General features: G+C 37.6%; 1 protein-coding gene across 6 annotated transcripts in view; it reads right to left on the minus strand.

Moving 5' to 3' along the window:
* The window catches only part of CRIM1 (cysteine rich transmembrane BMP regulator 1), a 186810-nt gene that overhangs the window by 144600 nt on the left and 27698 nt on the right, over positions 1–14512 (minus strand). For 5 of the 6 annotated variants that reach the window (XM_079109593.1, XM_079109591.1, XM_079109592.1 and 2 more), the window contains exon 2: positions 1434–1607. The exons of the other annotated variant lie outside the window; for it this stretch is intronic. In XM_079109593.1, the coding sequence (XP_078965719.1) occupies positions 1434–1607 (174 nt within the window). The remainder of the gene's footprint in view (positions 1–1433; positions 1608–14512) is intronic. 6 annotated transcript variants of the gene reach the window in all.

Here is a 14512-nt window from a genome sequence, read left to right on the forward strand (position 1 = left end):
ATATAAGAGTAGCAAAAAGTAATGGCTCTAATTGCTATGTTATTTCATATAATGTGATTTTAAATATGTACAACTAACAAAATTAACTAGTGAAACAGACATGTGTAACTATCTATATCTCTAAAAGTTTATATATTGAAGTCGGCCAAACATTTATTTTGGTAGACAAGGAAGCAATGTACAAGGGCAGTCAGTACAGGTAGCTAACTGTACTGGCTTAGAGTCATGATGTGGTCAAAAGAGTACACTGCATGGCTACTCCCAGGCCTGCGACTCATCCATTGTGTGAAACCTGTTAATCGATGTTCAAATTCACAGACTGAATTAAAGTTACATAAAAGTCTCAACTGCTCTAAAATTTTATTTCCACCGTTTTCTACTATATTCTCTTAATGATTTGGCAACAATGGTAAGTACAAACAGCAATGTTATTTTATAGGCTACTGAAAAATTTCTTTTCTTTGTTACCATTTAACAGAACTTGGAAATGTAATGCATTTCCCAAACTTCAGTTCCGCCCTATGAGGTTGTCTTTTGGATGCTGAAAATCCTTGGTATTCCAAATTGTGTTACCAACCTTTCCATCTTAGAATGACATAATTTCAGAGAGAACAGTACATTTTAAAATGTCCTATTAGCACTCATTTTCTCTATTTCTTTTTCCCCCAAAAGGAAACTAAAGCTAAGGGATAATTCAATGCTGGTCAGGGACAGGGATGAGAATTAAGCCCAGGCCTTCCCCATCATTAATGTGAGTTGTGAGCCATAGCACCAAGTTCTGGGTACGCCATTTGGTATTAATGTGGTTATGAATCACATTTTTAAGTTCTCAATCTCTTTTTTTAAGATTTTATGCATAATGTACAAATGTTATAGGCTATAATAGTATAATTTTCTTGTTACTTTAATGTAGCTTCCGACTCTTCTCCAGAGGTGAAGTGCCTCGTGATCAAGCCATACCTATGTGATTTCTGCCCCTGGCAAAATCAACCTCAGCCTTCAATCCTCAATGTACAATTCTAAATTCTAAAGAGCTCCTCATTTTGCCATATGAGCAGCCTTTCTAATTAGCAGGCTCTCCTCATGGAGTACCATCTTAAGGTCACTCAAGCAGAATGGACCTAGTGACAACAGATGCTGATCTCAAGCACAATGCTCATGAGATTATCCATTATGCAGGGGTGACCTAGGCCGGTTGGCACAAACCACCTGCTCATGTGACCACAGCATTTCCATTCCACCTCCTAGGGAATGCATGCACACACTCAACCTCACACCAGCACCTGGTATACTTTATGCATCTCATTCAGGATTCTAAAAGCTGCAGAGCTCTGTAAGCTATCTTTGCCTTTTCAAACTCTCATACTGTCACAGCTCAGAGTTACACAATTCTACAGCTTACAAAAGGGTGATGAACAAAAATTAATGCTTACCTTCAATTCTCTTTAAAGCTGAAAGGCACATATCCTTCCTTGGAAACTCAAAGGGATTGTTGCAGGTCCGAATGGTATCACATTCACATTTCCCATTGATTATATTGCAGCCAGAGATAAGGTTTTCATTGCATGGTTCAAAACCAAGCAGCTGGTCATCATCCCAGTTCTCATCTGCAAAACAATTACCCAGATAATATTTTCTTGCTGCTTCACTCAAAGACTCCTTTTAGAGCAAGAATACACAGGGATGTCAAGATGAACATCCAATTTTGACACCTCGGTTTGTGAAAGCCAATTTCAATTGGCTGAAATTGTACAGAAGAATGAAGCTCAACCTCCTACAAAAAATGGAGAAGACTAAAACATAGCCATATATGTAGATACGTATAAAATATTTGTGCTCAAACTCCACTACTTCCATGTTATAACAATAATTTGAGATTCCTTTAGAATTTTAAATAAAGTTTCCTGAATTTTTCCACCATCAATAAAATTAAAGAAGTCAACATTTGTCAATCGACAAAATTCTTCTTAAAACCAATTTTTTTCTCTATCAGTAGAAGCCAGCCTAAGGTTTGAGACAGCTCTTCAATTTAATACATCAAGGCACGAATAAACATAAACAAAAACAGACACAAGTCAAGAATGAGATCCAGTGCAGAGACCCCCCCCTCTGCTGCATCTTGGAATAGACTGTTGTGTTCAATACTGCTAGCCAGCAATGTTCCCAACACCGTGGGCTAAAGCCTACTGAGACACTGAGGTCTTCACATTCTGAAGCTGAGACCAATCCGGGTGAGGATCGTGGAATAGAATAGATGCTAATAAATAAAACAGATTTTAAAACAAGCTTTCCTGGGACCCAGCTTAGAAGAAACCAACGAACATGATAAACCATAGTCAGGCCCAATTCTTTAACAATATTCCTTGTAGTTCAAATAGCTCTTTCAGGATAACAGATTATTTCTCTATGGGTCTCTGGGAAATTATGTGGGTTTTTCTCCCTCTTAACATTATCTTTAAAAGATACTTTATCACACCTGAACCGAGGACTGACTGTTGAACAGTAAACATGTTTCTGATAACCATATCTGAAGAGAATTTTAGAAAGTGCTTGAGTTTCAGAAACTTTAAACTTGTTGCTCACACTAAGGCAGGGATAAATGCCATCCTAAGAATGTGTGTTGGGCTTCAGTGGGAGGGCACTTGCCTAGCATGTGCAGAGCCCTGGGTTCAATCCACAGTACTAGGAGAAAAACAAAAAAATGTGTTTTCATAGAAGAGAGCATAAACAAAGAGCTATGGTTTTCATGGGGCTAACGTACTTCTGGTGTCACTGCTTGATGCACAAACTAGGCAAAACTTCCTCAATGAAATAATCTTATTACTAAAGTGTCTTTAGAAGAACATCATTTACAATATAAAGAGTTTCAGGGTGATTCTCTGAAAAGAGAGAAAAGAAAAATCTTGTGTTTTTATTCCAGGAGATCACTTAATGTGATCAAAGCCTCAGCTCTCAGTGAAATGATTATCTTTTGGTTTCCAAGTTTAAACAGAAACACAAGTGATCTGTTTTAAAATGTTTTCCTTTTTAGCCTGCATCTGGCCTTAGAAATAACATGAATATAATATTTACACACAGGAAGGAACTTTTTTATCTTCAAGGTGGCAATGCAACTGCTTAAGGATTCCAAAAGGAAAACTAGGAATAATTATTCCTAGTGGAATATTCACTGTGGAAAAGGTGATGTATGTCTTTGGTTAAAATAAAATGGTGTATCTCAATGATGTCTTATCTCTGTGTTAACGGTTGACACACCATTAATACCACTGTCCTGACACAGTTGAGTGAAACATTCCATGAAGGATCTTCTGTGACTGCATACTCCCATCTATAATTCAAAAATCCTTCAATTTAGAAGTTCAAGTAACATTTGAAACACTGAAAGACTTCATATTCCTGAGAGGAAACCCTTATTACTGTTTTTGTAACTATATGCAACATCACCAAGTTTTTCCACAGTGAAAACCTCTTCCCTCCACCAAAATTGGAACTCCCTGAAGACATCACCATCCTGGGCTAACGACAAAATTCTCTAACCTATCTCCCTGCCACTATTTTCTTGTCTCTCCACCTCATTTCCTAGTTATCAGAATCATCTTCCTCCATAAGCAAACTTGCTCAGTGGTTCTCTCTTGCCAAGAAGTCCAAATTTTTGTTGTTGAATACAAGGCTCTTCACGACATGATTTGTACCTGTTTCTACAGACTCTTCTTTGATTGATCTCTACCACAGCCTAATACTCTAAGCACACTGAAATTCTCTCTGCAAACCCATAGTAACTGCTCCTATGCTTTGCTCATGGAGTTCAACTGCCCAGAACATCTTCTTCCCTTCTTTCTCTCACAACTCTTATCCATCCTTCAAGACCTAGTTCAACTGTTACCTCTCTGAAAAGTCTTCTTCAACTGCCTCAGGAAAATGAGCTATTCCATCCTCCATTCTCCTGCAAATATGTGCACAGACCTCTCACCCACTACTGTAGTGGTTTTATCTACATCAAACCTCCCCAATAGACAGTCCTCAGAGGCAAGAGCTGGGTCTTACCCAACTTTGAAAAAAATATACATATGCACACACACACATACATATGTTTATGTATTTACTATATAAAGAACATGTTTAAAAATACAAGTATTATTTTAAATGTCAATCATCAAAGCACTGTACAAGACACACATTTTAAAGAAATGCTTAGACACACTGGTGCATTTTTCACTAAGCATCATCTGTCATTAGCCTCTTTCCCAGTTCAGCTTTAAGAGTGCACCCTCTTATCACAAGGCTGGCACCAACCATTCTTTCAAGAAGCCCATCTCTGAGCCGAACCATTTTCACTGCCAGATGCATTTCCTTGCCCTGCCGTAGGAAGACCATTTCCCCTGAAGGTGGACTCGGGATTGAAAGGCAACTGCCCTTGGTCACTCCCTGGCTCCATACCGTTTGCTTCTTTCTCAGCAACAACTCTGGCAGCAGCGCAGGCTGTACCTGAAGCAGCACAGGTAAGCCTGACTCAGAAACATCAAAAGTCTGCCTGGAAAGGAAGCATGCCTGACTCCAAAGTCACAGAATCTAAAATGCTTTCCTTTTCTTTCTGAGAAAAACCTTTCAATCCCCCATCCCCTCCTAATCAATACTTTTTTTTTTTTTTTGACAAATAGTTCCTTCACAGCAACTATTTTATAGGATCTAGTACAACATGCTTCCGAGGCAAATGCTTTTATAGTTTTCTATTACAGAACATTATACTTTAATATAGTTTAACTGAAAATCAAGAGGGATTGAAAGCAAAAGCATAATGAAATTTGATTAAATCACAGACTAAATGAAATCTGAACAAATCTGAGCCCAATACAGGCTGAGTATCCCTTATCTAAAATGCTTGGGATTAGAAGTATTTCAAAATTGGGAGCTTCTCAGACTCTGAAATATTTGAATGTCTGTGCTTTGAACATTTTCAGATTTCAGAACATTTCAGATTTGAGATCAGGGATGCTCAACCTATAGTGCTGGACAGTACTTGGTAAATTCTGTTTTGGAATCTCTATATAGCAAAGGTTCCTAGCTCTGCTTCTCCAACTTAGTTCCTGAATCTGCCCTGGACTGGCCAGGAAAAAGAAGAGGGTTAAAATCAGAGGTGTTGCTCTTTATTTAGAGCAAGTGGGTTTTTTTTTTTTCCTGGTGCTCAACCATGACAGAATGTAGTCTTCCAGATGGAAAGGTGAAAATAATTGAGTACCTCTGTCAATGTATTTTAAAGTTTGTAACTTCTGCACAGTAACAAATCAGGATGTTAAATAAGTTATTTTCTTTAAGTACATAGAAAAGGAAAAGTTGAATAATTTCAGGCATGAACTCAAATTCATACATTTAATTTGTCCAAATATGTGAGTACTACCGCAAAGATGCATATTTAACTGCTAACCTGAATCTCCACTCAGAAAGCAACTGGCAATACAATGCCCTGCCTTGGCACAACCACTGTAGCTCAGGGTACAGCAGAATTACTTCATGAGTACCTCCCTACTTCTTCCCAAAAAAGACTGTAATGCAATCAAGGGCTGAAATTTAATAAAATTAATAACTTGTAGTGCATTCAATCAAGGGCCTCCTTAAAGGAAACTGACTTTAAAAAATTATTACTTTACAACAGAAAATTTCATGGTGGTGAATACAAGGACACATAGTTACAATTTGGTACCACAGCCTCAATTATTCAGACTAAGATGCCCACAGTTTTACATACCACTGTTTTTATACTGTTGGTGCCAAGGTGACAGAATATGGGCAACTAAAATTTTAATACTATAATGAAAATAGCTTGACCTCATGTATGATATGAGAAGGTCCTGGGGTTCCCCAGGGGTCAGCAGCCCATACTTGGAGAAAGCTGTTCTAAAGAGTATGAATATAGCCTGCTACTACATATAAGCCACAGAGCACAGGATCTAGGTCTGAGGGACAGCAAAGGACACTGAGTACCTCTTCTCACTGAACCATAAAAATGCATGTTTTTTTAAGGTGATTTAACTAATTCACAACTGGTAAATAGGAAAATGGTGTCAATACATAAAGCAAAAACTGCAGTAGTTTATATATGGGACTTCCCAGAACATTAATGTTATGAAAAAATCCCAAGCAGTGTCCCCCACCCCCAACAATTAAAGGAAAAAAATCTTGCAATATATGAAAACCTGAGGCTGGTAATTTTATTCAAATTCCTTTTTTAGTACAAAAATGACAGCTCTAGTGGCTGAAATTTCCACATTTAACTATCTAGGGAGCTTGCATGTACAAATGAAAAAGCTAGAGACATTTCCTTCTGTATTAAAAAAAAAAAAAAAAAAAAAAAAAACCAGCAGGAAAAAATGACTCCTGAATCTTGAGTTTAAATCTGATGCAACAGGTCTCCATTAAAAGTGACTGACTTCAAGGACCTGTGCTCTCAGAGTAAGCAGAATGAGCTCTGAAGTACACGCAGCTGGAAAGCAGGGGTTGCCAGGGACACAGGTGTAAAAGCCGAGGTGGCTTACCTGTGTATTTCTACTTGGGTTCTTATGGTTTACACTGATTCTCCATGTACACAGTTCCACAGGTTTTGAGTGGCCTCCTCTAACTCTGTTGTTTCCAACAGCTCTTATTTTTAGTGTAGTGAATGATTTTGCAGAATGAGAATGGTTTCCTTGTTTAAGAGCAAACGTTTGATGCCAAAGCAAAAATCACTGCCCTTCCAATAGCCACATCCAGTCTTGCCCTGGACTAAGTCTTTCTGCTACACAAAACATCTCTCAGTATTCTTGGTGATGCCTGAAGTTCCTTCCTTCTGCAAGTGATAAAGATTTTAATGCAAAAGCTAATCAGAAAAAAAGTTTTCATCCTGAGGGCTGGAAAGGGGAAACTGAGAAGGATGTGAAAAGGCCTCATTCAAGGTGGATGCAGACCTGTGGGCAGCTCCAGGGTGCATCCCCCACAACACACAGCGTGCCAGGAACTCCAGGGACCAGCTGCTCCTGGAGTCAACCTCTTTCCCCATCAAAACATGTGTCTATCACTTTGCTCAATTCTGAATTACCACCAACAGGAAATAAAATGTTTCTGTTGCAACTACACTTACAGGACAGAGGACTATGTGTTAATCTAAAATTTCTGCCTTCCTGAAGGTGTAAGGCATTTGCAGACTCAGAGTCTTACCTTTTCTACCTTGTACCTGCTTAGGTTAATGGAGTTTATTCCAAACCAAGAGATAGCTGCTCCCCATTAGGCAGCAATCCACTTACCAAAAATATGCTAGAGCAGATATTAAAAAGCAAGAAACAAATTCACAGTACACACTCAGAAGCTCACAGTAATGGAATTCTGTTGGCAGAGGAGAGGCTTCTGGGAATATATATCAAATTAATTCTTCAGCTGTTCACATATCCCTGTGGCTACAGTAAGATGCAAATAGCTAATACTGGTATCTCTTTCCATGCCAGCCTAGAAACTCCAGTGTAATGTAAAATTGCTGCTCTTAACTCCCCCAGCTCCCAGCTGGCTGTTATCAGGCATTCAGTTCTGCTCCGGGAGGACTCTAATGCAGTGAGCTTTCATTCTCCCTGCTTCAGGCTTAAGGCTGATGTTCCAAAGCTGGTGCTTCCCTCTTCCTCTCTTCCTTGTACCGTAATCAGTGCAAAGCAGGTAGGACAAATTTACAGTTATCAGTAGAAATGACTTACATTACAAAAATCTGTTTTACATACATTTTCACAAAGTGACAGCATGTTAGGTATGTGAAACTATATGCCAAAGTGGACAAAGCCAGAATCTCTAAAACAATGGATATAATTAAATATGCACACAAATATTTGTTGAAGACTTAAATGGATGCAAACCTCTAAATATAAAACAAAGGCTAAGAACACTGATCTGTACTGTCTCAGTGAGAAATTCAATGGAAAACAAGCAGTACTAACCCCATTTACTAAATCAGTTTACAATAAAACATTTATTAACGGTGAGCACATATTCCATATCCGTTGTTTCGTCAGATACCTTAACAATACAAGTAACAGGGGAAGACCAGAAATGAGTTACAGAATGCAAATGTTCATTCATTATTTCTTTCAGTCATGTGCTCCTCAAACACACATTGCTATCTATTATGCATCAAAACCTGAGCAAGGTGCTAAGACCTCAGGATGCCAGGAAAGGAGTTTACAGTATAAAGCAGTACCATTCTAACCAAAATCATACCAAATACTTAAATAAAATGTTCCTAAGGCTCCTAAAACAGAGGAAAAGATTAAGGGAAGGAAGATTTCTTTTCTGACAGCAGGAAGCCAGTGGAGAAAAAGGAGGAGGTACTTAAGATAACCTAAGAGTCTAGAAGGATTTCATGAAACCCAGAGAGGAGAGGAGAGGAGAGATGGGGGCTACAGAACACACTATCCTACTTCACTATTCTGCCTACACCAGGAACTCTCTTAAACCACAGTATGAACAAACTCACAATCAGGGGTGGGGTGCGTAATAGAGAGGGGCCTGGCCCCAAGACCACAACCTGGCCCTGGAAGACCCTGAACAAGACATTTGGCTCTCTATGCTACAATTTCTGAATTAAAAAGGAGAATTCATGAGATCTCTTTAGACTTTATCTTCTTCACCTTTCTCTGATTCTACCATCTTTGTTGAAACTGAACAATGCTAATGATTTACTGAGGGTAGTGACAGAGAATCTGTCATGTATCTATGACAGTCATAATTCAAATGTAAACATCTCCCATTATCAGATTAGATCAAAGTTTTGAAAAACCAAGTTACTATGCATAGGTAAGTCAGCCCAGGGTTGTTTTTAATATAACTTTCAATGACCTTTCTAGCACCTTCATTCTTTTTTTACTTTTTTGTATATGAAAGTAATATTTATTTTTTTTATCAATATCAACTTTTTTTAATTTGGGAAGAGGAAATTATTTTTAGTATAAACTTTTTTTTTAAAATTGTAAACAAATGGGATACATGTTGTTTCTTTGTACATGGCGTAAAGGCATACCATTTGTGTAATCATAAATTTACATACAGTAATGTTGTTTGATTCATTCTGTTATTTTTTCCCTTCCCCCCACCCCTGCCACCCCTCTTTACCCTCTATACAGTACTTCCTTCCTCCATACTTGCCCCCCTCCCTAACCCTAACCTTAACCCTAATCCCTCCCACCCCCCCATTATATGTCATCATCTGCTTATCAGTGAGATCATTCGTCCTTTGGTTTTTTGAGATTGGCTTATCTCACTTAGCATGATATTCTCCAATTTCATCCATTTGCCTGCAAATGCCATAATTTTATCATTCTTTATGGCTGAGTAATATTCCATTGTATATATATACCACAGTTTCTTTATCCACTCATCAATTGAAGGGCATCTAGGTTGGTTCCACAGTCTGGCTATGGTGAATTGAGCAGCTATGAACATTGATGTGGCTGTATCTCTGCAGTATGCTGATTTTAAGTCCTTTGGGTATAGGCCAAGGAGTGGGATAGCTGGGTCAAATGGAGGGTCCATTCCAAGTTTTCTAAGGAATCTATACACTGCTTTCCAGAGTGGCTGCACTAATTTGCAGCCCCAGCAGCAATGTATGAGTGTACCTTTCTCCCCACATCCTCGCCAACACCTGTTGTTGCTCGTATTCTTGATAATCGCCATTCTAATTGGGGTGAGATGGAATCTTAGGGTGGTTTTGATTTGCATTTCTCTTATTACTAGAGATGTTGAACATTTTTTCATGTTTGTTGATTGTTTGTAGATCTTCTTCTGTGAAGTGTCTATTCATTTCCTTAACCCATTTGTCGACTGGATTATTTGAATTCTTGGAGTAGAGTTTTTTGAGTTCTTTATAGATTCTGGAAATTAGTGCTCTATCTGAAGTATGATTGGCAAAGATATTCTCCCACTCTGTAGGCTCTTTCTTCGCATTGCTGATAGTTTCCTTTGCTGAGAGAAAGCTTTTTAGTTTGAATCTATCCCAGTGGTTGATTCTAGCTTTTATTTCTTGTGCTATGGGAGTCCTGTTAAGGAAGTCTGATCCTAGACCAACAAGGTGAAGATTTGGACCTACTTTTTCTTCTATAACCTGCAGGGTCTCTGGTCTGATTCTGAGGTCTTTAATCCATTTTGAGTTTAGTTTCGTGCATGGTGAGAGATATGGGTTTACTTTCTTTTTTTTTTTTTTTTTTTAATTTTGCAGACTGATATGGGTTTACTTTCATTCTGTTGCATATGGATTTCCAATTCTCCCAGCACCATTTGTTGAAGAGGCTATCTTTTCTCCATTGCATATTTTTGGCACCTTTGTCTAGTATGAGAAAATTGTATTTATTTGGGTTTGTGTCCGTGTCCTCTATTCTGTACCATTGATCTACCTTTCTATTTTGGTACCATGCCGTTTTTGTTACTATTGCTTTGTAGTAGAGTTGAAGATCTGGTATTGCAATACCCCCTGTTTCACTCTTCCTGCTAAGGATTGCTTTAGCTATTCTGGGTTTCTTATTCTTCCAGATGAATTTCATAATTGCTTGCTCTCTTTCTGTAAGGTACGTCATTGGGATTTTAATTGGAATTGCATTGAATTTGTATAGCACTTTAGGTAGTATGGCCATTTTGACAATATTAATTCTTCCTATCCAAGAACATGGAAGATCTTTCCATCTTCTAAGATTTTCTTTAATTTCTTTCTTTAGTGTTCTGTAGTTCTCCTTGTAGAGGTCTTTCACCTCTTTTGTGAGATTGATTCCCAAGTATTTTATTTTTTTCGAGGCTATTGTGAATGGGGTAGTTTTCCTAATTTCTCTTTCTGAAGATTCATCACTTATGTATAAAAATGCGTTGGATTTATGGGCATTGATCTTGTAATCTGCTACTTTACTGAATTCACTTATGAGTTCTAAGAGTTTTCTGGTGGAATTTCCAGGTTCCTCTAAAATATATAATCATGTCATCAGCGAACAGGGATAGTTTGAGTTCTTCTTTTCCAAATTGTATCCCTTTAATTTCTTTGCTTTGTCTAATTGCTCTGGCCAGTCTCAAGAATGATGTTGAATAGAAGTGGTGAAAGAGGGTATCCCTGCCTTGTTCCAGTTTTCAGGGGGAATGCTTTCAGTTTTTCACCATTTAGAATGATATTAGCCATGGGCTTAGCATAAATGGCCTTTACAATGTTAAGGAATGTTCCCACTATCCCTATTTTTTCTAGTGTTTTGAGCATGAAGGGGTACTGTATTTTATCAAATGCTTTTTCTGCATCTATTGAAATAATCATGTGATTCTTGACTTTAAGTCTATTAATATGGTGAATTACGTTTATTGATTTCCTGATGTTGAACCAACCTTGCATACCTGGGATGAAACCCACTTGATCATGGTGCACTATCTTTTTAATATGTTTTTGTATGCGATTTGCTAAAATTTTGTTGAGAATTTTTGCGTCGATGTTCATTGAGGATATTGGTCTGAAATTTTCTTTCCTTGATGAGTCTCTGTCTGGTTTAGGTATCAGTGTGATATTGGCTTCATAGAATGAGTTTGGGAGGGTTCCCTCCTCTTCTATTTTATGGAATACTTTGAGAAGTATTGGAATGAGCTCTTCTTTAAAGGTTTTGTAGAACTCGGCTGAGAACCCATCTGGTCCCGGACTTTTCTTTGTTGGTAGGCTTTTGATGACTTCTTCTATTTCAGTACTTGAAATTGGTCTATTTAAATTGTTTATGTCCTCCTCGTTCAGTTTAGGCAATTCATATGTCTCTAGAAACCTGTTGATGTCTTCGAAATTTTCTATTTTGTTGGGAGTAGAGATTTTCAAAATAGCTTCTAATTATGTTTTGTATTTCAATCCTGTCTGTTGTGATATTTCCTTGTTCATTCCGAATTTTAGTGATTTGGGTTTTCTCTCGTCTTCTCTTTGTTAGTGTGGCTAAAGGTTTATCAATTTTGTTTATTTTTTCGAAGAACCAACTATTTATTTTGTCAATTTTTTGTATTGTTTCTTTTGTTTCAATTTCACTGATTTCAGCTCTGAGTTTAACTATTTCCTGTCTTCTACTACTTTTGGTGCTGGTCTGTTCTTCTTTTTCTAGGGCTTTGAGGTGTAGTGTTAGGTCGTTTATTTGTTGAGTTTTACTTCTTTTATTAAATGTGCTCCATGAAATAAATTTCCCTCTAAGTACTGCTTTCATAGTGTCCCAGAGATTTTGATATGTTTCTTTATTCTCATTTACCTCTAAGAATTTTTTAATTTCCTTCCTAATATCTTCTGTTATCCATTCATCATATAATAGCATATTGTTTAATCTCCAGATGTTGGAATAGTTTCTGTGTTTTACTCTTTCATTTATTTCTAACTTCAATCCATTATGATCAGATAGAATACATGGTAGTGTCTCTATCTTCTTGTATTTGCTAACATTAGCTTTGTGGCATAATATATGGTCTATTTTAGAGAAGGATCCATGTGCTGCTGAGAAGAAAGTGTATTTGCTCTTGGTTGGATGGTATATTCTATAAATGTCCGTTAAGTCTAAATTATTGATTGTGTTATTGAGATCTATGGTTTCTTTTTTCAATTTTTGTCTGGAAGATCTGTCCAGTGGTGAGAGAGGCGTGTTAAAATCACCTAGTTATTGTGTTATCGTCTATTTGGTTTCTGAAATTGAGAAGGATTTGTTTGACATACATGGATGAGCCACTGTTTGGGGCATAGATGTTTATGATTGTTATATCTTGCTGATTTATGCTTCCCTTAAGCAGAATGAAATGACCTTCTTTATCCCTTCTGACTAACTTTGGCTTGAAGTCGCACCTTCATTGTTATAAGACTCATGAGCAAAGGTCTCAAAAAAAAGTCTGATTTAATAAAACACGACTGGCCATGAATTGACAACTGTTGAAACACTCTGTCATTATACAATTATCTCTACTACAGTATATATTTGGAAACTTTGATAAAATATGTTTTTAAATGGGAGTAATTTCTAAGCAAATTTACCAAACACTCAAAATGAAGAACAATGAAAGCACCACATGTCAATGCTGATGGAACCCAACCAAGGCAGAGTTTAATGGACAACTCCAGGGCACATGCACATATGAAAGGTAAAGAAATGATTTAGCTAAGCATTTAACTGAGGGAATTAGAGTAACAGACCAAGTCCAAAGAAACAAGGATAGAAATAATAAAGGTTACATAGGTGGCTAATAAAACAAAAAAATTGGCTCTTCAAAATGATTAAGTAGTCTCATAAATGTTTGGCTTATGATTAACAGTTCCAGAGAGCACGCTAACTCATCCGGATTATTTTGATATATAAATATGTTTTTCAATCAGTTTCTCTATAATCGTTTTACCAGAAAGTCACTGAATGTTCGTCATTAAATGGCTACATTTCTGATTTTTTTTTTTAAACAATCAAAACAGGTATTTGAATGCTCATGTAAGTTTTCTTCCAGGTACAACTAGTTTGATTGTACTCTGTGCCACAGAACTCGACCTTTTTTACATTTCCTCTGCTTTGACGTTAGATCCCATAGGTTTCAAGGAAAACCTCAAGTCTCCTCCCCTGACCTCCGTCCATGCAGGGTTGAACTGGCTTCTATTCAGATACATTCCACTGTTTAGCAATGTGGCCGTCTCTGCCCTTGTCCATTAAAATCATGTAACTCCCTGTGAATCCAGTCTCGAAGAGTCTCAGTTATCAAATCCTGCTTAAAAATTAACAAATCTTGGATGAAAGAAAAATGATCTTGGAGAAGTATCTAGCTGTGTTCTATCTCATCTTTTGTTCAATGCTCTAAGAGCCATCTTAAGATGCCCCTTCTCTACCTCGTCTGCAGAGTCCGATCCTCCTACAGACGGGCCATAATGTAACACCGGCAAGGTGTGTTAAGAGAACAGTCCCATCAAACTTAAGAACAGTTTCACAGCAGTGTCTACAAAATAAAGCCCAACATCCACGGCACAGAACATGAAGCCTGTTTAGATCTGATCACAACCCACTTCTTCCACACCACATATCCCCCTTCCTGCAGCAACACTGGGTGACCTGTGTTCCCTAGGTGACCCATATTGTTGCACGATTCCGTGACTTTTCATGAGCTGTTCCCCTCCCTAGAAACCTTCTTCTCTTCATCTGCTTTGGAAACTCCACCTCAGTCTTCAATATTTCTATGGATATCATCCACCCTATGGGGACGGAATTACATATTTCCTCTGTAGGACTTCAATTATATATTCGAATTTTTTCACTTATAGCAGTATAATGAAATTGTTCATCTATTTTCTTCTACCAGAAAGTGACTTCTTTGACCTTAAGAATACAGTTTTACTCTTCATCACTGAGTTGTCATAAGGCTCAATGAGTAACAGCTTAGTAAAACAAAAATCTACAGAAGGAATGAACAGGGACAGAGGAAGAGAAAAGGACTTTTGAGTCCTTTTATGGGTCTTCAAAGGTCAAACTTTTTCTAAAAAGTGAGTTGGGTGATA

The sequence above is a fragment of the Sciurus vulgaris genome (assembly GCF_902686455.1).
Source record: "Sciurus vulgaris genome assembly, chromosome: 14".
In the NCBI taxonomy this organism is placed as follows: domain Eukaryota; kingdom Metazoa; phylum Chordata; class Mammalia; order Rodentia; family Sciuridae; genus Sciurus; species Sciurus vulgaris.